Consider the following 22,850-nt stretch of genomic DNA (forward strand, 5'->3'; position numbering starts at 1 on the left):
TGGTCGGAAGTGCAGGACTCCGCTGTATTGGGATCAGATTGGCGAGAGGCAGGTATTTGGTCCGGATATTGTTGAGGAGGCCGAACAGCTGGTGCAGCAGGTGCACGAGAACCTGAGGGTCGCTCAGACTCATCAGAAGAGCTACGCGGATGTTCGTCGTCGAGATCTGACCTTTACAGTGGGTGATCATGTGTACCTAAAGGTCTCGCCGATGAGAGGAATTCGCAGGTTTAACGTGAAGGGGAAGCTAGCCCCTCGATACATCGGTCCGTTCAAGGTGTTGGAACGGAAGGGTGAGGTAGCATATCGTTTGGAGTTGCCTCCCAGTCTCTCAGGAGTGCACGATGTGTTCCACGTGTCTCAGCTGAAGAAGTGCTTCAGGGTGCCAGAAGAGCAAGCACCGTTAGAAGGGTTGGATGTACAGGAAGATTTGACCTACACCGAGCATCCGGTGAAAATTCTGGAGACATCTGAAAGAGTGACCGGGAACAAGAAAATCAAGATGTGCCGTGTTTAGTGGAGCCACCACACGGAAGACGAGGCTACTTGGGAGCGAGAAGATGAGCTAAGGAAGACATACCCCGATCTCTTTGCTAGCTAGCCTATTCGAATCTCGGGACGAGATTCCTGTAAGGGGGGTAGGTTTGTAACACCCTAATGTAATTTTCCCCAAATTTTAAGGAATTTATTTAGGCTTAAATAAGATTTCAAGGGATTTCTCTAATTTACCTTGCATTTAAAGTAATTTTAAAACGCAAGTAATTAAAATTTATTATAGGATCAACTTGTTTGTGCATTCATGCTGGCGCATTGGTTTTATTTGTGTGGAGTGTATAGGGTTTGAATTCAAATTCATTTGAATTCAAATAGTTTTGTTTGAGTAGATTGAGTATAGAAAAGGAAAAGGAAAGAAGAAGAAAGAGGAGGAGGCAGCCCAAACCCTCTACCAGCCCGGCCCAGCTCTTCCCTTTCCCCTCCTCTCTCCCGCATGGGCCACGCTGGCCCACTCTCCTTTTCTCCCTCGGATTTTCTCTCCTCCACCTCCACGCGGCCAGTTCGCTCGGCCCAGCGCCCCGGCCCGGCAGCGCGCTTCCGTTCCCTCTCCCCTTCTCTCTCTCCTCTTCTTCCCGCGGCCCAGCCCGAGCGCTCTCTTCTTTTCTCCCTCCGACACCCGGGGCCCGCACGTCATCTTCTTCCCCTTCTCCTTTCACCCCCCTGTTTCCTTCCCCGCCGACCGGCCGCCCGTCGCAGACCATGGCCCCGCCTGGCCGCACCCCTGGGCCCCTTTCCCCGAGCCGCACGTCGGTTCCGCCCCGCACCTAGGACCTTCTAGAAGTGCGCCCGCGCTCGAATTTGGGCCGAGCCGCAACAGCATCCGCGGGAGGCGCGGGGTCGGTTGCGTGGATGAACCGCACGCCGAGGCTGCCCACCTCCTTTTTCAGTCACAGCCGCCTCTCTGCGCCATCCAGATCACGGCCGCATCATCCACGCCCCGCCGCGTTGCCGCCGCCTCTGCAGCAGCCTCTCCCGCGAGCCTTACCCGTGCGCTACCGCCCGTCATCGCTGCCGGCATTTCCGCACGGCAACACAACTCGATTCGAACCCCGGTGAGAAACCTCTCCGCCTCTTCTCGATGTTGAGTCCATTTGATGTAGCAGTAGCCCTATGCAGAGAGCGGAACACCGTCTCCGGTGAACTTCGCCCGCACGGATCCGCCTCCTCCGCCGGCCGCTCCATCCGGTGTCTCATGCCCCGAGCCAAAACCCTAGGTAGATTCCTAGTGCTGTGCTAGTGCTGCACCATGCTAGGCTCGGCTCGAACCCGAGCCGGAACCCCTCCCGCGCTGCTCACCGGTGACCAGTGCCGCCCCTCGCTGGCACCGTTCACGTACGAGCTCCGGCCAGCCGCGCTGAGCCCCTAGGAGCGCCTGCCGTGTCCCTCTGGTCCTCTTAGGCTCGGGCCCCACTTGAATAGGCCCTCGGAGGATGGATTTGGCCAGCGCCGGCGAGGCACCGCCGCGGAATGCGTCGCCGGAACAGTAGCGCCGCCCTCCTCTACAGCCTAAAACCCAGAGCGTTCGATCTGTAACGAGTGGACGAGATTAGATCGCGCTGAGAGTAGGTCAGAACCACCGGATCTGAATCCAACCACCCTAATTAGATCATACCGGCTCGGGTTAAGTGTGAGGCAGAGCCGTCAGATCTAAGTTGAACGGTTTGGATTGAATCCAGTTAAGTCAGCGGCCGATCTGTTAGATCTAGATCCTACAGCTGTTAGGCGCGCGTACCGCTTCGTGAGATGGATCTAATCTGGACCGTAGAAGTTAGATCCAGTGGCCCAGAACAGCGCATACCCCTTCAGCCCGTTTCTTTTGCTAAAGAGCCCCTGTCCTTTTGAGGAATCAACCCGCAGTCCACCTATAGTTCAAAAATAATTGCAGATAGGTCCTTTTCTTCCTGTTTGACCCCTTGAGCTTTCTAGAAATTGTTTCGCAGCCCTAGTCTTGGAGCTTTTGCAGGCTAGCCCCTGTGTCTACCCTTTAATTAGGTTTTAGCCCTCAGTTTTTGCACAAAACCCCCAGGTTTTCCTGCTTTCTTGCAGAAAAGCCCCTGGACCTTGTTTTAGCCCTAGATTTCGCGTCTTAGCTCCGTTTTAGGATTCTTGCGCTCACGCGATCGTTGTAACGCGTCGAATAGTTCTAGCATAGTTTTGGGTGCTGTTTCTATGTATTGTTGTACTGTTTCTTATCTTTTGTCTTTGTTTGCATGTATGTGTATGTGTTGGACCATGTTTTGGCGTTGCGATCGTGAGTAGATGCTGAGCCTTTGGACGAGTACCAGGAGCCACCATCTTCTGAAGCTTTTGAGCAGCAGCAGGAGAACTTCGAGGAAGGCAAGTATAACATGAATATCATATCACTTCTAATACAAATTTCATACTGCATTTTAATTCTGTATGCCTATAAGGATTTCCTAGCCACCTTTATATCCTATATATATATCCTTTGGGTTGCATTTTGGTTAGTTGTGCTAGGTGCTGCGCTCTCACACACCTCGGTCCTTTTTAATTAATTTGATTAATGGTTATATGCAACTTAATTCTGAGAGTGGCCCTCTGTGCTGTGTGCTTGAGCGGTTCACGTCTCCTTAGAAGATGTTTTGTTAGAAACTTGGTTTAGGGGGCCAGCACGGTGCTTAGTGCTTGGTTGGCCACTCTACATAAGGACCGGTTCATAGAGCGACAATCTGGGACAACCGCGCAACCACAAGACTGGAATGGGACGGTCTTGACTTACTAATTAGGTCATTTTGGTTCGGGAGTAACTTACCTGCGTGGGCAAGAGGGGTGGTAAGCTCCAATGGTCCCTGCTCCTCCGGCTTGGTCTGTGCTGTGTGTCTTGTACCCCCGGAGGTGGGCCCCATCATTGCTGATCCAGAAACCTTAGCGGTTACACCTTACTAACGTGATCCTTTGTAACGGTCTCGTAGTGTGCTTGCTAGCCATCTCACCTAAGGAAGTGTGATGAACAACTAGCGTAGCTCACGACTTGTGGGTAAAGTTGTGCAACCTCTCGAGAGTGTAAAACTGATATATCAGCTGTGCTCACAGTCATGAGCGACCCAGATCCTCCATCTGATTAGTTGGATTATTCTTGGTGGTTTGGATGGTTCTCAGTAGTTCTTAATTAATATTGATTAATTTCTTATGTAATCTGGGTTATGGTAACTCATCCACTTGTAGTAAATAGTTTTAATAAAATTTGCCAAGACTAAAAGCTAATGCAGTTGAGTCAGCCAGCCTATAGCCTCATAGTTTGTGTTATACTTGTTGAGTACTAGTTTGTACTCACACTTGCCTCTCTACTCTTCTGTTCTCTTGGATATCTTCGACTGCTGCTCAGTGCCCGGCAACGAGGAGGACTACGTCAGCGGCTTCGACGACTTCTAGGCGTTTGTCTCTCAGTCGACGTCCCTGTGGTGCCCTACTCTTCATGTACTTTATTTTACGTTTCCGCAACACTTGAACCGATTCTTGACTCGGTTGTAATAAAATAATTCATTTACGATTTATATTAATGTTATTCGTGATATGTGTTGTGATATCTTGATGATTCTGTTGTATATATGCGTGACTCGATCCTGACGCATATATGATTACTCGATTTATATTCTTTATAAATCGGGTGTGACAACTATAATATGCTATCATCATTTCACCTCTTCCACTCACCATTGTGATTCTCCATTTTCTACTAGTAGATGAGGATGGCAAATTTTACTGCACATGCTCCATCACAACGGTAATGGATTAAATTTCTCTTAACTAAATATAAACTTTGATAAAAAAACCGGCACATAGAGAAGGCATGATGATGTGCCATTTAATTAAGAGCCACTTTTCTCTCTGAAGTTTTATTTAATATTCACATGTCTAGCTTTTGATCTTGTGCTTTTTGTTAAATATTCTTCCCTATTGTACTATAATATGCTATCATCATTTTACCTCTTCCACTCACTATTGTGATTCTCCATTTTCTAGTAGTAGATGAGTTTGGAAAATTTTACGCCACACTCTCCCTCGTAACGGCAATGGATTAAATTTCTCTTAACTAAATATAATCTTTGATAAAAAAAACCAGCATGTAGAGAAGCCATGATAATTTTTACAAAATATGAGCTGCATTCTAATTTCTTTGCATAATGAATAAAATCGGTATTACACCTTGAAAATTTTTAATTATTTATTAAGAATTTAAAATTCCCTACTATCAGTCCTTTTCGAACCACGATAATGGTTTTAGCATCCATATCCCTCCGAGCACAAACACCCGGAACCCTAAACCTTCAAACCCCAGTAATGGCTGACTCCCCTTCGTTCCGCCGCCACCCGCTCGCCGCCTCCGTCGACCTCGTCCGGTGGCTCCCCTCCTCCGCCGCCTCCCCCTCCGAGCGCCTCCTCGCCGCCGCCATCTTCGACCCCTCCTCGGGCCCTGCCGCCTCCAGCATTCACCTCCTCCCGCTCTCCGACCCCACCTCCCCGTACGCCTCCCTCCCGCTCCCGTCCCGCGCCACTGCGCTCCGCTGCTCCCCCGCCGCGCTCGCCGCCGCCACCTCGTCGGGCTCGCTCCACCTCCTCCCGCCCTCGCTGGACTCCGACGCGGCGGTGGCCGTCCCCGGCGGCGCCGGGTTCCACGTGGGCCCAGTCCGGGGCCTTGACTTCGGAGGCGAGGAGTGGGTCACGGCGGGGGAGGACGGGAGAGTGCATGCTGTCGGTGGGGGAGGGGACGGGAGGTTGGTGGCGAGGAGAGTGTGGGACGGGAAGGGGATGGTAGGGTACGAGGCCGCCAGGTGGGCGTCGCCGGCGGAGTTCGCCACGGGCGGCGCCGGGTGTGGCGTGCAGTGGTGGGATCGGAGGAAGGGGGATGCCGTGGTGGCGCAGTGCAATGGCATCTGGTGAGTGTAGGAAAACCTGGATCTTTAGTGTTTCTAGTTTATCTTCCTGATAATAATAGATTTCTGGTAGCAGTAGGATTAAGAACTTTTTAGGCAAAATAGATGTTTTCATCCCTTCAACTATAAACCGAGGGTCAGGTTTGTCCCTCAACTTTGAATTGGACCAATTTAGTCCTCAAACTTCTATTTTCGAGTCAATCTTGTCCCTCGTACTAGGTGGCCATTCACGTTGGCATGCCATGTCACCTTAGGCATGTGTTCCATGAAGTCACCATTACCAAAATATCCTATATGTTTTTTAAAAAAAAATCCTAAATGCCTCTTGTTTGTATCCCATCTCTCCTCCATATATTGTTAGGCCACCGCCAACCCTTTATTTTTTCGGAAAACACGGTTTGCTCTCCAATTTAGTGATTTACTCAATGTTAGGTTGAGTGCAAGATGAGAGAAAATAAGGTGGATGGAGTTTGAGTGACTTTGTAATAGATGGAGACATATATGACATTTGGTAGTGATGACTCAGCGAAAAATATGCCTAGGATGTGCCTAGGATGACGTGGCATGTCAACATGGATGACCAACTATGACGAGGGACAAGATTGACCCGAAAACAGAAGTTGGAGGATTAAATTGGCCCAATTAAAAGTTGAGGGATGAGCTTGGCCCTTGTACGATAATTGAGGGACGAATATGCCTATTTTACCAACTTTTTATTGCTTTGTGGTTTTCTTGTGGATTAGTACATTTTGGTGATGACTCTGTATGTCATTACCTTCCGAAATATTGGCACATACAGACATTGCTTTGGTGATCATGTTTCGCGAGCATTTGAGTTAATTAGTCATTAAAAGTAAGTAAATTGTTGGTCATCCGTACCTTCCACTTCAAATCCTAGCTTAGTGGTCACCATTTCTTTTAAAGTTCCATAGCTATGGATAAGCTCTGGTGCAGAATTCGATAGATTGTGCATTTCTTTCGATTTTGGCTTTGGGCTATGCTGTACTGAAGAGACTTTCTGTGATGGTTTTGGTGCATGGTTTGAGCCTGTTAATTCTTTATGGTAATTAGAACTGTCATCTAGTTTAATTGTAGCTGTTTAACAAATTGTAGTCTCCCAACAAAATCTTACTTGAAATGCTTTTACATTTTACTTTACATGAGTACATTTATAGAGCATGGTGGCATTTGTGAATTACATTTAAAGTCCAAATCAGGTGTCCCGAAAACATGCTTATTCTACAAAACGTTGCCATGCATTAGACAATTACAAAAGTAAGTTTACACTGAGGTGAACATTATGGGTGCATTTGGCAGAGCTTCCAAAGCTGATTCTCTGCTGAATCCAGCAAGAGCTTTGCCAAACAGTTTTTCAAAGAGAAGTGATTTTCTGCTGATTCTGTGAAATGATTCTATGAAATGAAGTAAGAGGCTAGGAGCTGAAAAAAGTAGCTTCTCCTGATCTGTGAAATGATTCTCCATCCTGATTTTAAGAGTTTATGCTAGAGAATCAAAGAGAATCACTTTCAGCCACAGAATCACTTCTCTCAAAGAATCAGCTCTCATAGAGAATCAGAATCAGATGGAGCTCTACCAAACAGGCCCTATGAATGGATAGTTTACTTTCAACTTCAGTATCTTGATTTCAAGAATCTAGATTTTCTTCTAGTGCTGACATCTAGTCCGTAATTGATATTTAACCTGAGATCTGCCCTCCTCAAGACAAACTGTCTACAATATTTGCTAACATGTGATAAAATAGAAAATGGGGAAATCCAAACAATCTTTCTGCCGTATATTTTCATTGTATGTGTTATACAAGCACTGCTATCACGCTGACAATGGTTGAACTTACGAGTGCAGGGGTCGTGGCATCGTTACTGGCATGGTGCATTCCATTGACATTAATCCATCAAGAAAGCATATCTGTGTGGTAAGAACTAAGATTCAATATCATAGCAGATGCATGCTTACTTCAGTTGGTAAATGAGTTCAAATAAGCTCTCTTTGTTATTTAAGTGGTAGACGAGGATGTAGCCTCTAGGATAATAAATATCCGTATACCATATAACTTAGTGATGAACAGATTTGAATAGCTGATGGTTGTACAAATTAATGTGTATATACAGCGATAAAGCTGCAAGTTGAAATATGGAATTCAGTCAGGCAGAATATCAGGCAATAGTTTGTTTCTCCCTCAAATTCTTTGAGGTTCCTATATCACAAATAGGCCTTGATTTAGTTCAATAAGAGGAAACCTACATCAGTGCACAATGAGCAATCTTGCAAGAGAATGTTAGACAAAAACAATCCATAGCACTTTGTTGTTTGTCGGTTTAAATCGTATTCTTTTCTGGCTTCATCCTAAACATTTGGTCTTGTATGCAAGTATTAAAGTTGTGTAAGTGTTAATGGTAATTAATGCCGTTGTTATAAGTTGGATGCTTTTGCTGATCCGCGTCACCGCTCTTATGAACATGATTGCTATGTTAAGCAGAAGCTTACCTTGTGTACAAACCAAAATATTAAAATGGAAGAATACTAGACTGACCTATGTACACTGTGAAGTCATTAGCTTTTAATTGTTCTGAAGAAGTTTCTCTTTCTATGTTTTCAGTACACGATAATGCTCTTAACAGAACAGTTTTCTTCGTGCAAACAAGTATCTGTATATGTTGCTTACATCATTTTCTGAAACTGATTTGTTATTTATACTGAGAGTTGCTTTGTCCTATAAAATCTCTTAGTTATTCTAAATATTTAATTAGATTGCGATAATTTGGTTAGTGTACCAGTGGTCATCTGCTATAGTGTACATTCTTGCATTTATAAGGATTGGGGTAGTGGGGATACATGTAATATAGTCCACTGGCAAGGTGATTGGGGAGCATGGATTGTGATAAACCTGGGATACAGGTCACTGCGTTGCTGTTGATGAGGGGCACGTAGGTCATGTTATCTCTAGTGTGGTGTTCAGATCCTTGATGGTCTTTGCTGTTGGTCCACCGGTCCAACCCTGTTGAGCACACACTCCAGATGAGTTTTATGGATGTGTTCAAATGAGTCATGACTCATTACTGCAACATCAATGACCTGTGGATGTTTGTAGGTGGGAGGCTCCTCTGGGACAATATTTGCCTGGGATTTGCGGTGGCCACAGCAACCTATACCACTCTCTGGCGTAGGCTTTAATGGAACAACTGAGCCAGTGTGTGAGAGTGAGGTCTGGGAGGTTCTTTTTGACACCTACACCCAGTCTTCTGATATCATCTCATCTGCATCCTCAAAAATATTGCCAGTGATGATGTGCTCAGAGGATGGGATCCTTGCAGTTGTCGAACAAGGTAAGCCCATTATGAGCAACATGTACCACCATTTTGGTTGTTGGTATTTATGCAAATTGCTTCACGTAACTCTTTTATTAGCAGATGAGAGACCCCTTGAACTTCTTGCTGAAGCCTGTGCAATCAACTCCTTTGACATAGATCCTCAGAACCCTTCTGTAAGTTCATGACTTCATCGAATGAGCAAGTTCTTTCAACTTGAAAAATGATATCAATACTATTGGGCATTTTGAACAGGATGTGGTCTGCGCACTGGAATGGGAATCGATTGGTGTCCTAACACGTGGTAGAGATACAATGGCAGAAGAATAGAATTTTCACCATCCGAGGATCTCATAAAACTTCATGTGAGGTGTTCGGCCCATTGGTAGCTGGAACTACTATGTCAGAATAACAATCTTCTGACTTCTGAGGACTCCCATATTCATAGACCGTTCTGTTACTCTTTGGTCCTGGGCTACCACTGCAGGAAAAAGGCGTGCTTGGCCCCCCGAACTCTGCATACTTGACCTGATGTTGTGCCGTTGGAAGCTTTAGGAGCTTATGTTGTCACCGATGCCTGCAGATTGTGAGGATATCTTTTGGTCTAGCTCCTAGCTGTGTAATTCGACAATGTGTGATGCTTACCGTTACCAGTTTGATATAGGATGGTAGCAACGCAATTTGTGTGTTTGGGGTTGGTGAATGTAAGTTGTAACTATTAAAAAAAAGTTGTAACTATTTCGTATGGTTGGCATTTGCACTAGCACTTGCTTGGCATTTGCACTAGCACTTATATTTTATTCATCTGAGATATTTTTAAATTTCTGTTAGCACTGCCCAACTGAGCCTAAAGGTTAGATAGCGGTCGGTTTGCGGTACAGGCGTACAGTTTTAAGGAAGGGAAAGGCAACTCTTTGCAGTTTGCCTCCTTAGCGTACCCAAAATTTGAAATAGCACCTGTTAGGTGTTAAACAGCAACTTATTTTAGCAAATGGCCACAGTTTCTTCAAGACTACGAATTTCACAGCAGGCATGTCCGATTGTAATGTCCAGAGTCGATTTCTCCATAATACAAACCAAACGTGATTCCTACAAAATTAACAGCAGACACATCTGAGTGAAATGCTGTGAAAAAGCTGAAGGCACTTTGCTTGAAATCCCGTTTGTTTCCGCGGTGGCGGCGCCGACGCTTCGCGGTCGCGGCGCGGTACCGCACCGCGAGAAGGCCCCCCACCGCGATTTGCCTTGCGGACGAAACGCGACCAGCCCCCCGCGGTACGAAAACCCCTCCTCACCTTCCACCGATACCCTCTCCTCCCTCTAGTTCCCTACCTCTCGCGAGGCCTCCTCAGCGCCGCCGCCCCCCAGGCTGCCGTCTTCCCGGAGGTCCCTCCTCGCTCGCACCACAGATCCCGTGCGCGGCGGGGTGAGGACCGCGGGCCGGAGGAGGGCGGGCTGCGCGGCGGGGGAGGGGGGCGGGCGGCTCGGCGGGCTGGAGGAGGGCGGGCTGCGCGGCGGGGGGAGGACAACGGGCTGCGTGGCGGGGGAGGAGAGCGGGCGGCACGGTTGGGGAGGAGGGCGGGCGGCGCTGGGAGCGGCTGTAGGGAGGCGGCGGGGCTAATGATTATCTATCCATACCACTTATCATGTGTTGTACAAATTGGACTAATTGATGTTTATGTTGTCTGCAATTTTTCAGGCCATGCCCGGCTGTATCACTTTGAAAACTACACCACTTGAGCATGAGGACTTGCTAAGGAGCATGTTTGACGCTATAAGTGTTACAAATGAGACGGCATATGTTCCTGGTCGTGGTGGTAGTGCTGCTGGTGCTGAGACTGATGGACTGGGAGAGGGTGAACGTGAGGATGAGAGGGCCACACAAACGGTGGATGCAGGTGCTAAAAGGTCAGCACCTGTTACTTCATGACACATTGGTTGATCAATATGGTTTGAGGGCAAGTAGAGGAATATGTACCAAAGAAGTCTTAGGAATGTTTTTATGGACATGTGGTGCACCTCAATCTTTTAGGCAAGTGAAGAACAGTTTGGTCATTCACTAGAAACTGTTAGCAGGAAGTTAGAAGAGGTACTTGAGTGTGTCAATGGATTGGCTGTTGACATCATAAACAAAAGTGACAACAGTGATATTAATCATTTGTTTTTTCGTTTACTTCCATACATATTTTCCTTTGCTATTTTTGATGCATAATTAATTTAATCACATGTAGGGAAGTATTATCTCGTTGATTCCGGGTATCCTAACAGAAAAGGATTTTTGGCACCATACAAGGGACAAAGGTACCATGTGTCTTTTTTAGCCGAATGGCAACACGGTTGCCACCCGGCTGGATCAAAGGAGTTGTTCAACTATGCACATTCATTCCTTAGAGGCATTGAGCGTTCATTTGGAGTCTTAAAAATAAAGTGGCGTATTCTATTGAACATGCCGGCCTATCCAATTGAGAAGCAATCAACAATTATCACGGCCTGCGTGGCTCTTCATAATTTCATTAGGGATAATGCAGAACAAGACGTAGACTTTGCCACGTCTATGCCTGAAGTAGAAGTTCAAGTTCATGGTAACCAAGGTACGACGGGAGATGGAGTCTTTCTGAAGTAGAAGTTCAAGTTCATGGTAACCAAGGTACGACAGGAGATGGAGTCTTTCGGCGGATGAATTGATATGGGTGCCTTTCGTGGTGCAATTGCCTCAGCTTTGCGTGGGTGATTATCTGTTGTAGTCTATTTATCTTGAACTAATGGGTATTGTTTGACTTGTAAAACACTATCAATGATTGCCTTGGCTAGTTCTATGACTTTGAATGTATTACTAATTACTTAATCAAATTTTGTGTTTTACAAACTTTACAAATATTATCAATATCACATTATGCTCATATTCACGAATCAAATGAGCTATCATCAGTCTCAGGGGCATACAGGTCATTTTACACACAAGACAGACATTCTAATAGAAATAATCAAGCAAACACTATCAATGATTGCCTTGGCTAGTTCGATGACTTGGAATGTATTACTAATTATTTAATCAAATTTTGTGTTTTACAAACTTTAAAAATATTGTCAATATCACATTATGCTCATATTCATGAATCAAATGAGCTACCATCAGCCTCAGGGGCATACTGATCATTTTACACACTGGACAGACAATCTAACAGAAATAAACAGGGTTGCCAAATGCCAAGCTTAGCGGATTCTCAGCGAATCCAGATTCTCAGAAAAGTTGAAAGAAACAGGGCCTGAATTGGCCGTAACTGTGTGTTTGGCATGAAATGTATGTAATATCCCTGAAGTTCTGAAAGACAGTTTATATGCAAAATAATCTAACACACTGTATTGTAGGCCACCTGATATTTCAAAACAGTAGGTGCAATACACTTAGCCGTTAGCGAACTACATAGAAGCGAAGAGAGACTACATCTGGTTAATAGCTAGAACCCCACCACAAAACATTTCTGGGTCTTAACCTTTTACCTAAGGATAAGAATGTGGCTGCATATGCATAGAGAGTAAGGCCTTCTAGCTTCCACAAGTTTTTGCCATCTCCCTGAAACTTTGCTTCAAAGCATCACACTAAGAATGAATCCTGAATTCCATCTGGGGCAATCTTTTCAGTGCTATCCAGTGATTACTGACTGACTGAAATCTTGTCCCCCGAAGAGCGATCAGCGACCAGCGACTAAATTAAGCTCATTAGTCATTTCTGTGGTTGAAGTTTTCCGACAGAGTGCAGGTACACTGAGACAGACACAACCCTGCAGGTTGAGCAGATTGTGATATTCTATCGTGAGTTTGAACGTTCTGATTAACAGGCGCAGCAATGACATTCTCATTATCACTTACGTGGATCCAAGGAAGAATGCGAGGGATAAATGGAAGTAAAACAAAAAGACAGATACAACTGCTGTCAGAAGCATTGCAACTGAAGTCGAATAAACCTGTAAATACATAAGTCAGTAAAAACTGCTCTTAGATATATCATTGACTAAGTCAAAGACTGCTTCAATAGAGACTGCTTCAATAGATTAACTTGGTTAAACAAAAGAGCACTAGGAAGACAAAAATAAAGTAATTTAACATCCACATAAAAGACGCATATGTTTTAGGCTCAAGCACCTATATGACCCTATGCTGTTTGGGAGTATCTATTTCTTCTCCTGGAGCAATGCCAACAACAACAAAACATTTTAGGCCCTGTTTGTTAGGCTTGGGTAGGCTAGAGAGAAATTCCCCCTTTGCAACCCACAAGGTAGTTTCAAGTGCTATAAATTATTACTGTTTAAGCTAATGATAAGGCACTTGGTAGACTTAGGGTAGTTGTTTTACTACCCAAAAGAACAAACAGAAACTTGCAAGTTTGAAAAAACAGGAATACAGTAAAATATATGCATCAACAATGTATGGAGTATCAAAGGAGTTTGCTGCTACTAGTTACGTCCTTGAAATGCCCTTATCCAACCCTCAACTAGTATCAAAACGAAATATCTAATCTGAAAACTAATCAACCTAATACTAACTAATGTCTCTGCCATACTCACAAGTTGCAACAGTAGCTGTGTATGGGCTACAGTGCCATAGATAAACAGGAGTCAGGCCCTAGTGGGCTGCACATGAATCGACTTAATCAACTTCAGTAGCATCATAAATGATGTTCAGGAATAAATTTGAACGCAAGTGGCACATACCTTGACTATGTTATCAGCATATTTCATCACCATTGAAACAGCAATTCCACTACACGGTAAATGAAACCAGTGTAAGCTACTTGATTAGGTGACAAAAAGAAGTTAAAACTGTTAGTTGTTTGTACCTCAGTGCATGGTTCAGAATCATCAAAACTGTGATGAATGAATACCCATGGAAAAAGCCTCTGTGTCAGATAGCATAAGTCAAAGTTAAATACATGAATTCTACTAAAGGCAACATAAGAGTTTAGTAGTTTCCATAAGCACTAACTTATTCATGACGGCATCATAATCCTGAACACAAATTGCAACTAGATTGAAGATCACCCCGAAAATGTATAGCCAAAAGTTCTGCACATTGATGTTTCTTGATGGCCGTTTTTTAATGATAGCCTGCCATGTCCAAAGATAAATAAAAACCTTTCCTAATGTTTTACACCAAGTGAATTCAGTTACAGTCAGATATTTACAAGAAGAGAAACAAAGAGCAACAAGACATACTTCTGTATATACCCCAGCAAAACCACTTAAAAGAGCCATCACCTGCAGAATGACCAATTCAGCAAGGTGAGGGAAACACTTCCAACAGTAATCTAAATGAAACTGAATATATCTTCTGTTACAACTCACAATCGCCAGCATCCAACCTTGAATAGGAGTTTGAAGCACATGGTCAGATCTAAAAAAGGGCAAATAACATTTCAACTAGTCAAAACTCATATTTCATTAAATGACCAAATGATGACTAGACAATGTAAGCTAGGGAGGGAGTTGAAGTGGAATATTGCTTAGTGCTTACGAAGGATTAAGTTGAGCTGTCGTGCAACCAGCACATAGAAGAATAAATGCTGCCCACTGGATTTCACTTAACCTGAAAGGACAGGGAAGGCACTGAATATACATATGCACACAGTGAAAGACTGGAGATAGAGAAAAAGTACTGGTGAAGCAAAGATTGTGAGAAGTTCCAGGAAGGAGGTGAAGAAAACAAAAATTGTGATCAACTAGAAAGCCAATAACACAGAACAATATTTCTTTTCTCTCAACCATAACGGAATCAACAAATCAAACTGCAATCATGCTTTTTAGCGCTCCCTGCCTACGGCAAAGCACAATCTAACGATAATTTGCAGTTGCTCAGAAGATACTAACTTTTTCTTCAAAATGATGCGGTACAAGACACCAGTGCTGATGATATTCAGGTTCTTCAAGATCTGGTAAGCTGGTGCGTCCACATAAGCAAAGATATAGTACTGGCAGATAACAGCAAAAGGATGGGTATGTCAAAATGCTAAACATCATGAAATGAAATTGACTGTATCACAGAAGTACCACACTTACCTGCAATAAGTTCTTCACCATGTAAAGAATAGCTGGAATCGGATATACACTGACTTCATCAAAAGATGTAGTTAACCTGAAAAAATAATAAAATCATAAGTTATAAATTTCTTTGGAACGTGAGACCATGTCATGTTAATTGACTTGAATTGGTAAATCAGACTTATGATGATATACTCCAGCCTAATGTAAAACTATATAATTATACACTCATGAAATGTAGAAACTGAGTATGAGTAACACAGTTGCCAAAATGCAGCCCTCACCTATTATCATCAGTAACACCATGGTGGTTCCATGTCCTAAAAAGAGCAGCTAGTGATAGAAGGCATTTTAAAGCCTCGACCTTGACATATACAGACAAAAATTACTAACATAAGATTGTACTGAAAGAACAAAAGGAGAAAATCTGACATTTCAGTGGGCACATTACTTCATGCAAATAGATGGACAATCTAAATATATAGAATATACATCTTGAGACATAATTTTCTCACCGAAAAATTAGCTGTTGTGACACTATATTCATACTTTCCAGCCCTTTTTGACCACACAATTAATATTGCCTGAGAACTTGTTAGCAGCGTCAATGCAAGAGTAACAACAGACCTGTCACAACATAAAAATACGAGGTAAAATAATATTGAAGGAAGTAAGTGACTGTAAAGAGAGGTTGAGGGAATCAGCACTTACTTTAGCTTCCAACTAGACTTGCCTTTTGCACCATCTGCAGAGCTCAGACCAGTAGCTGTAGCTGAAAGAATTAACAATAAGTTCTACACTGTACAAATAATAAGAGTGTTTAGAATGTATCACTAACTTACCGTTTGCGCTGGATAGAGACCTCCCACTAAGACTTTCTACATCGTTCTGAGATAAATCATCATAACTCTCCTTCAGGAACAGAACATACGTTAGACACTGCTCTAGAGATGAAATAAAGGGTTGGCATCGTGAATAAAACCAAATCAAAGTAACACCCAAGCAAGTTAGTGCTGATTTTCTTTTCATATAGTTACTTATGGGAGATAGGAACTTGGATCAGAATTGGTCAATTCCAGTTAAAACCATACATATTGTGAACTGCACATTTAAATCCAGTCTAGTTCATCCTGTTAGTGTTTAGTAACAGATACACCATTTTGTGAACCATCAGTTGTGTCTTCAACTTACATTTGAAGTAGTTCACTGTGCTATATGTACACTGCAGTGCTCCAAAAACAAAAGGAAAAAGATAGAATTCCAAGTTTGAGAAGTCATCAACATCATCACTGAGCCGAACCTAGAACATAGAATGAGCTAACACTGAGTCACTATGTCTTAGGTTTGGACTGCGTTGGAACAGTTTTGACTTTGCAAGCAGCCAGCCCATTATCAGGTAGTGAATTATATTTTTCCTCCCGACTCAGCTGCGAGTTAAACACAAAGCTGAAGTTGGGTTGCTCTGGGACGTACCAAAACAGACTTGAAACTTCACCCTAGGCCCAGAACATTATTCCAGCAAGCAATTTGACAATGCAAACACAATTGCTTGCCTCTGCAGTTCAAGTCGTCTCCAAACTAACCAATACCACAAACTGGGTCGCTGGAAATGCAATCATGTATTCTAAGGTCATACCAGAACAAGCGGCCACAGGCGCATGGCCAATCTGAGAGAACAATACAGTCTAATCGTCAGCATCGCCAATAGCAATTATCCAGCACATGGAAAACGACCAGACTTCCCCCCAGACAGTATTTGCAAGCATGTCAATCTCACGCGCATTCACCATGGCCATTGGATTAGCAACCCTACTCAGCAAACACCTACAAACAACGACAGCTACAGAAATCTACCGCCCAGGTACCCATTCCCAGTAGACTACGAACCCTAGGAGAAGACATTGCTGCAAAAAGAGTCGGGGAAAAAATCCTTAAGGGGGAGGGGGAAAAAGGGAGAGAGTTTCTCCTAGATCGAAGAAGCTACAGAAGAGACCTAAATCGGAGGGGCGCATTGAATCTGATAAATTCCTCTCGGGGTTTGAGTCCCTTTGCAGTTGCTAATCTAGACACGGATTTACCTGATCCTTCACCTTCCTGTACCCCATTGCCGCCTCTCCGCCCCGCTCCGCCGCGGAATCGCGTGGGGTTTGGTGGGAGAGCGCCGCCGCTCGTGGCGGGTGGGGAGGCCGGCGGGTGGGCCCTGGGCTTCGGGCTCCCCGGCAGTCGGTGGCACGGGCACGGGAGCCGAGGAGCGTGTAGTGTGGTGTCACTGGTGTGGAGCAGCACGGCGGTGAGCCGGTGAGCGGTGGAAGCGTCGAGTGTGCGTGGCAAATCTGTAATTTTCCTGGGCTCAGTGATCCTCTCCATGTCAGCTTGTGGGGTCAACATGTCGGTGCTGTCATTGCCTAACACGCGTTTAGATGTACGATATTGAATCTCAGAATTGAAAAGTAGTAGTGGCTAACTTTAAATATAGTTATTCGAATGATTTAGAATTTGGAATTGGAGATCAACCTTAATAACAACTATATTCATAACACTTATGATCCCTTCCCCTCGATGCCGAGTTTGCCCTTCCGTAGTACAATGAATTGACCTTCGCTTCTCTCCCATCATCCGACCTCAGCCTCCGTGACTCCTCCGCAGACCTCTGGGGCCCTCCTTTTCTTTCTTGCGAGTAGTGCCCCCTCCTCATCTTCCTCGTCGCCATGGCCCCCTCCTCCTTTTCCTCGCGAGTAGCACCCCCTCCCCTTCTTCCTTGCGAGCCTTGGGTCCAACCATTTTCAGCCATCTGAAAACTAAGGCAGAGTGAACAAGCCTTACACACATGGCAGGGTACAGAAAGGACGGACGGTCTGTATTTTTCAACAGGGTCGGGTACATCTCCAAAGGATACATTATTACTAGGATGATTGCTCTAGCTTAGTTACTCTACTCTTCCCAAGAGGATTCTTCCTCGATCCGGTTAGGGCGTTTCTTTGGTGGAAGACATTGCTCCAATACCTCATCTTCAGTCTGAGTGCCCTTATCCTAATGGGTTTCTTGGGATTCTCCTTCCAGTAATCCAGCTTCTCTTCTGCGTGCCTCGATATGTTCCCTTTCTCGAACATTGCTTCGCCATATGTGTTGGAGAGAGGCTAGGGAACTCTCAGCTTGTGCCTCAGCTTCTATTGTTCTCCTCCATTGTATTTCCAACTCTTGTTCTGCCTTTTCTGCCCTGCGAATTTGGTGCTTCAGTTGTCTTGCCTGTTCGCGGTAAAGTCGGTCTAGGCCGGTGAGGTAAATGGACAGGTGGGAAACTGTATCTTCTAGTTCTTCTTCACTTCCCAATCCCCTCATCCGGGCAATCCATGAGCGTCCTCTTCCTCCAGCAGGTGGGAAAAATCCCATAGGAGTTCGCTAAGGATGATGCTTATAGACCACGCGTAGGCGTCGCAAGGCTTTTCGGGTAGCCTTTTGGTAGGTGTCTGGGAACCCAAAGCCGGTGGTGGAGATGAACCAGGGATCCACGTCGGGGTAGAGTGTGCTTTTTCCCACGAAGATCATCAGGTCACACCGAAGGGTGCCTCTGAAGTTGTACTCCCAGTAGGTGTACTCCGGTGGGTCCACAACTCTGACGCGTTCCAAAATAAGTAGCATTAACTTAGGAAGGCCAGGCTCTGCGGGGCAGATTCTGTTACTCCATCCATTATCAGCCATCTAGAACCAGACAAGGGCTAAAGGTAAGTGTCATGTGGAAAGGTGAGTTAAGTGGGGAAAGATCTAGTGGGAAACGGCTTAGAAAATATCCTCGGTCCTAAGGGTCGCGTCCTACGGCCAACCTACGGCTCTGATACCACCTGAAGCGTCTCGTCATCAGAGGTGACTAAATGTGATATAAATATCAGTCCCAGGAGGCTGATAACACATTTATTACATCAGATGGTTCATTACCGTACAAACCGTCGAGGTAGCGGGCACTGAAGCACCACTATCATGAGGGACAACATGAGGACTAAAAGCCAAACTAAAGTGCCAACGAAATCTAAGAGAACATCAGAGTCTTGCGCCATGGTAAGCTTCCTGTGGAGACTCTGAACCACATGCAAGTTTGGGTGCAGGACGGCTACCTACTCGACGTCTTCAGAAACAAAGTTCGGATCCTCCTCTATAAAAACTAAGCAAGAGTGAGTACATACGTACTCAACAAGTCCAACCACACCCACGGAGGGGGATAATAAAGATCATGCACAAGATATATCAAGGATAAGGCTAGGGTTCGTTTGCAATAAAGCAAGATTTTACACATGCAAGGGTTCATTTAATAAAAGAGTTTTCTCAAAACATTTCTGTAGTAATCGAATAATAAGTGGCGTTGATCCTACACAAAGGATCCAAGTTTTAATGCTATCGGACTCCACATCCACAGTAGCTCATGGCACAAATGCTGGACACTTTCAAAATGACTCATGCCACAAAACTAACCATCTCAAAATGTCTATTGAAGTGACCAAGCCGTAACTCGTCCAATACCGTGGACACGGCTATTCGAAGAGATTTTACACTCTGCAGAGATTGTACACTTTACCCACAACTAGGGTACCGCACTACGAATACCTTAGTGTCGCTGCGGATCCTAACAAAGCCATTACCCACCTTAGCTGAATCTAACTAGCCAACACGGAAGCAACCATGGGGTTAATGACCTATCAACAAAGTCATAACCGGGACATAACTCACACAGATCGTATTCCTTTTCCATGATCTCCCGTCGCTCACCAGCTCTCCTTTTGGCTAGCAGAACAACTAGTGGGGTTTATGCTAAGCTGTTGCCCACACAACGGTTGAGTGGTTGTACGAGAAGTGGGTTAGGCAAGATGACACCTTAGCTCATCCTTACATTGACAAGAAGGACACCTCCCAACCATGCTTAACCACAAAGGTACAAGCTCACCGGTAGCATTTCATACAGGAAACACCGTCCATCTCATCAGGTTATATCTTTCTTTTATTTTCCCGAAATTCCATTTTATTTTTTAAAACACTCACACCTTTATTCTCGATAAAGTGCGTTGTGGTCATGATTAAAATATAATAAAAGGAAATAAAAGGTCCTAAGCATTCTCTAGCAGTAGTTAATGTCCAACAGAGCAAATCCTATATAGACATTAACCTAGGTCATCAAGGAATAGTCATAGCAATCAAAGGGTGGCTATCCAACCTTATCTTGCAATAATACAATGCATTTTATAAAATAGGCCAATAGGTTGTGCTTATAAAATTAGGATAAATATGCATCAAAGGATGGGATTGGACTTGCCGTCCTCAAAGCCTTCCGGAAGCTCCTCCTCGAGGTACGGGTCTTCGGGCTCTGGCTCGCGGTACTGCTCCTCCTCGGTCGCACCGTCGGCTACGACACACAAACAATCACACAAGAATACGCCGACGAGCTTAAAAAAAGAGAGGGAAATAGGGAGCGTCGATTAAAAAATAGAGAAGACTATTATATTTGTCGGATGTGGATCCTGAGACTTGGAGAAAATATTTGGAGATGATGCGTGGTGGAGTTTGGACTAATGAGTTAAAGGTCATTTAGGGAGTAGTTTAAAAGGACGATGACCTATTTGTAATGAAATAAAGAGATAGTAGGAGCTCTGATTAAATATTTGAGAGAGGGAGGTGGAGGGCTGCAGACTTCATAAGAAGAAAAAGTGGAGGGGGTTATGCACAAGTCTTCCTTTCTTCTTTCTCGAGACAGAACAGGAGGGGGAAGGGAGTGGTAGGATGGGGGGGGGCGGCCAGGCCATGGGCGCCGGCCCCCTGGTGCATGGCGATGCCCGGGGAGGAGGGGAAAACGGAGAGGAGGCCGAGGGGGTTCGATTCCGGCCCCCACCTCGTGCGGAGACGGCCTACGAAGGGCTGTCCACGGAGATGGGTGGTGGCCGGCAATGGTGAGCGGCGGCGGCGAGCTGCGACGCGAGGTAGAGGAGGGGAGGTGCCGGGGCGGCGTGGGCGGAGTGAGGAGCGGCTCGGAGGCTGATTTATAGGCCGAGAGGGAGAGGGGAGATGGCAGGCATGGGAGGGTCACGGGCAGCTGGAACCTCAGCATTAATGGCGACCGGGATGCTCGGGGACAAGGCGCAAGCTGCGAGGGCGAGGGGACAGGACGGAGATGGACCGGCGCAGCAGCGGGTCGCATGCCGGCTTGGCGTGCACAGGCAGCAAGCACACAGTGGCACAGTGATCCGAGCGCGACGTGGGCGGTGCAATGCGAGCGCGCGTCCTTGTATACCCTGCTGCCTCTCCGCAGTTGGAGTGGTACGTGCCTGACTTTGGGAGGTCCTGGTGTTACGCCTGGGGGCCATCTGTGGATTGGGTAAAACTTTTATGAGACTTAGATTTGGAATTAAGTGATGTTTAAGTTATTTATTTTCATATTTTTGAAAAGGCAGAATCCACCTCCTGCCGACAAGCACACAGACTAACAAGCATCAAGCACAAACAGTTTTATTTATTAAACTGGGGGTACAACACTTGGGAGGGTACAGCCAAAACACGCACTAAACGGTCGGGTACAAAGGGTACAATAGATGGGGGGGGCACAACCCTAAGCTTGGGGTCGGGACGGCTTCATTCCTGGGGGCATCTCTGAGGCATGCTACTCGTAGGGCGAGCCGTCTTCCGGGGCGAAGTGCACTTCCAATGGGATGAGTAGCTCTTCCTCGTCGTCCTCGAGGATCCCATTTTCTCGGGGCTGTTCAACAACTCCTTCTGCGGCTGCAGCTGACCTTTCGGCACCTTCGGGTGGAGCTTGCGGGGTCCTAAAAAGTCCTCCCCATCCTATGATGGGTGTTCCAATTAGGACTTGGGTCTCCCCGATTGCCGGGACGGGCGTTCCACTGCTGGTCCACTCTTGCATACGCCAATCTTGGATCTGCCTGAGGTTCTCATGAGCAACGGCTTTGCTACTTATAGCGGCCGCGGTTCTTGCTTCGGCTTGAGCCACCCAGATTTGGTGCATCCTTACTGCAAGCTCTGCTTGCTCGGCCCGGTGGTTTGCTCCCTTAGGAGTCGGGCTTGCTCGTCGAAGAGCTTGTCCAAGGAGACAAGGTAGGCGACCATATGGTACAAAAGGTCTTCTTGATGGCGGCGCCATTCCAAGTTCCTCATGCGGGCCTGCCAGACTTGCATCCTGATGGCCGGGGGAAAAAGCCGCATCGGTGTGGGAATGAGGTGTTCCTCGAAGATCCGGCACAGGTAGCAGAGAACCTTTCTGATGGCACATCACGATGTTGAAATCCTGTGGCAGTCACTCGCCACGGCTCGATGTCGGGGTAGCGGGTGCTTCTGGCGATGGAAAGAACCACCCTACAGCGAAGAGTGCCGAGGTGTTCATACTCTCTGCTGTAGTACCTTGGGCGCTCAGTAACACCGAGGCGCTCCAAGGAGTTGATCAAAAGGCGGGGGAAACCAGGCTCTTCTTGGCAAACGCCCTAGATCCAACCATTCTCAGCCATCTAAAAACAAAGGCAGAGTGAACAAGCCTTGGACACATGGTAGGGTACAGATAGGATAGATGGTCTGTATTTTTCAACAGGGTCGGGTACATCTCCCAAGGATACATTATTACTAGGATGATTGCTCTAGCTTAGGTATGTAGGACCACTGGACCAGTACAGAGGCCTAGAGGGGGGTGAATAGGCCTGCAAAAACTCAACTCCAAATACTTGTTAGAGGAGAGTGCAGCACTGCCGTGCCGAGTGTGGCACTGCCGTGCTCAACAGAACAGAAATTACAGAATTCAAAATCTATCGAACCAAAAGTAGATCGGGTTAATTTTTGGGTTTCCTGCAGGTGTCAGCAACATATATATGGAGATAAAACAGAGAACACCACAGTAGATAAATAGATCGGCCTCAAACTTAGAACAAGAAAGTACTTTAGCAATAAAGTAAATCAACACGCGAGACAAGGATTTATCCCGTGGTTCGGCGTCGCCACAAAGGCTGGCCTAAGTCCATGTTGTTGAGGCTGCCACAAAAGGCTTGAGCTTCACCACA

At 45.7% G+C, this 22,850-nt stretch overlaps 2 protein-coding genes and 1 long non-coding RNA gene across 6 annotated transcripts; 2 read left to right on the forward strand and 1 right to left on the reverse strand.

Annotated features, from left to right (window-relative positions):
* Positions 1 to 4,809: 4,809 nt before the first annotated feature.
* Positions 4,810 to 9,597, forward strand: LOC112896213 (nuclear pore complex protein NUP43). 2 transcript variants are annotated; one of them, XM_025964135.1, is made up of 5 exons: positions 4,810 to 5,453; positions 7,314 to 7,383; positions 8,560 to 8,794; positions 8,876 to 8,952; positions 9,032 to 9,597. In XM_025964135.1, the coding sequence occupies exons 1-5, from the start codon at positions 4,858 to 4,860 to the stop codon at positions 9,104 to 9,106; spliced, it is 1,053 nt and encodes a 350-aa protein (XP_025819920.1). In that variant the 5' UTR covers positions 4,810 to 4,857; the 3' UTR covers positions 9,107 to 9,597. The 2 variants fall into 2 exon arrangements, with proteins under 2 accessions (XP_025819920.1, XP_025819921.1); XM_025964136.1 differs by having other exon boundaries at positions 8,879 to 8,952.
* Positions 9,598 to 10,057: 460 nt separating this feature from the next.
* Positions 10,058 to 11,621, forward strand: LOC112898613. Of its 2 annotated transcripts, none has more exons than XR_003229881.1 (2): positions 10,058 to 10,865; positions 11,008 to 11,621. It is a non-coding gene; the product is annotated as an uncharacterized LOC112898613 (long non-coding RNA). The 2 variants fall into 2 exon arrangements; XR_003229882.1 differs by having other exon boundaries at positions 10,058 to 10,684.
* Positions 11,622 to 11,973: 352 nt separating this feature from the next.
* Positions 11,974 to 17,415, reverse strand: LOC112898487 (CMP-sialic acid transporter 2-like). 2 transcript variants are annotated; one of them, XM_025966821.1, is made up of 15 exons: positions 16,890 to 17,415; positions 15,654 to 15,723; positions 15,523 to 15,577; positions 15,327 to 15,438; positions 15,096 to 15,175; positions 14,830 to 14,905; positions 14,641 to 14,741; positions 14,288 to 14,359; positions 14,119 to 14,167; positions 13,990 to 14,031; positions 13,760 to 13,881; positions 13,614 to 13,673; positions 13,489 to 13,537; positions 12,647 to 12,741; positions 11,974 to 12,558 (listed from the first exon to the last, which is right to left on the reverse strand). In XM_025966821.1, the coding sequence occupies exons 1-15, from the start codon at positions 16,914 to 16,916 to the stop codon at positions 12,501 to 12,503; spliced, it is 1,068 nt and encodes a 355-aa protein (XP_025822606.1). In that variant the 5' UTR covers positions 16,917 to 17,415; the 3' UTR covers positions 11,974 to 12,500. The 2 variants fall into 2 exon arrangements, with proteins under 2 accessions (XP_025822606.1, XP_025822605.1); XM_025966820.1 differs by having other exon boundaries at positions 15,523 to 15,583; positions 16,890 to 17,411.
* Between the last annotated feature and the right edge of the window lie 5,435 nt (positions 17,416 to 22,850).

Source organism: Panicum hallii, chromosome 6, assembly GCF_002211085.1.
Source record: "Panicum hallii strain FIL2 chromosome 6, PHallii_v3.1, whole genome shotgun sequence".
Lineage (NCBI taxonomy): Eukaryota > Viridiplantae > Streptophyta > Magnoliopsida > Poales > Poaceae > Panicum > Panicum hallii.

Excerpts from the sequence above, each read along its gene's own strand:
- LOC112896213 (XM_025964135.1), top strand. The coding sequence starts at position 4,858 with ATGGCTGACTCCCCTTCGTTCCGCCGCCACCCGCTCGCCGCCTCCGTC. Across the intron at positions 5,454-7,313 it reads GCGCAGTGCAATGGCATCTG|GGGTCGTGGCATCGTTACTG; the intron begins GTGAGTGTAGGA and ends TTACGAGTGCAG. Across the intron at positions 8,953-9,031 it reads TAGATCCTCAGAACCCTTCT|GATGTGGTCTGCGCACTGGA; the intron begins GTAAGTTCATGA and ends CATTTTGAACAG.
- LOC112898487 (XM_025966820.1), bottom strand. The coding sequence starts at position 16,916 with ATGGGGTACAGGAAGGTGAAGGATCAG. Across the intron at positions 15,176-15,326 it reads TCACAACAGCTAATTTTTCG|GTCGAGGCTTTAAAATGCCT; the intron begins GTGAGAAAATTA and ends GTATATGTCAAG. Across the intron at positions 14,360-14,640 it reads CGCATCATTTTGAAGAAAAA|GTTAAGTGAAATCCAGTGGG; the intron begins GTTAGTATCTTC and ends CTGTCCTTTCAG.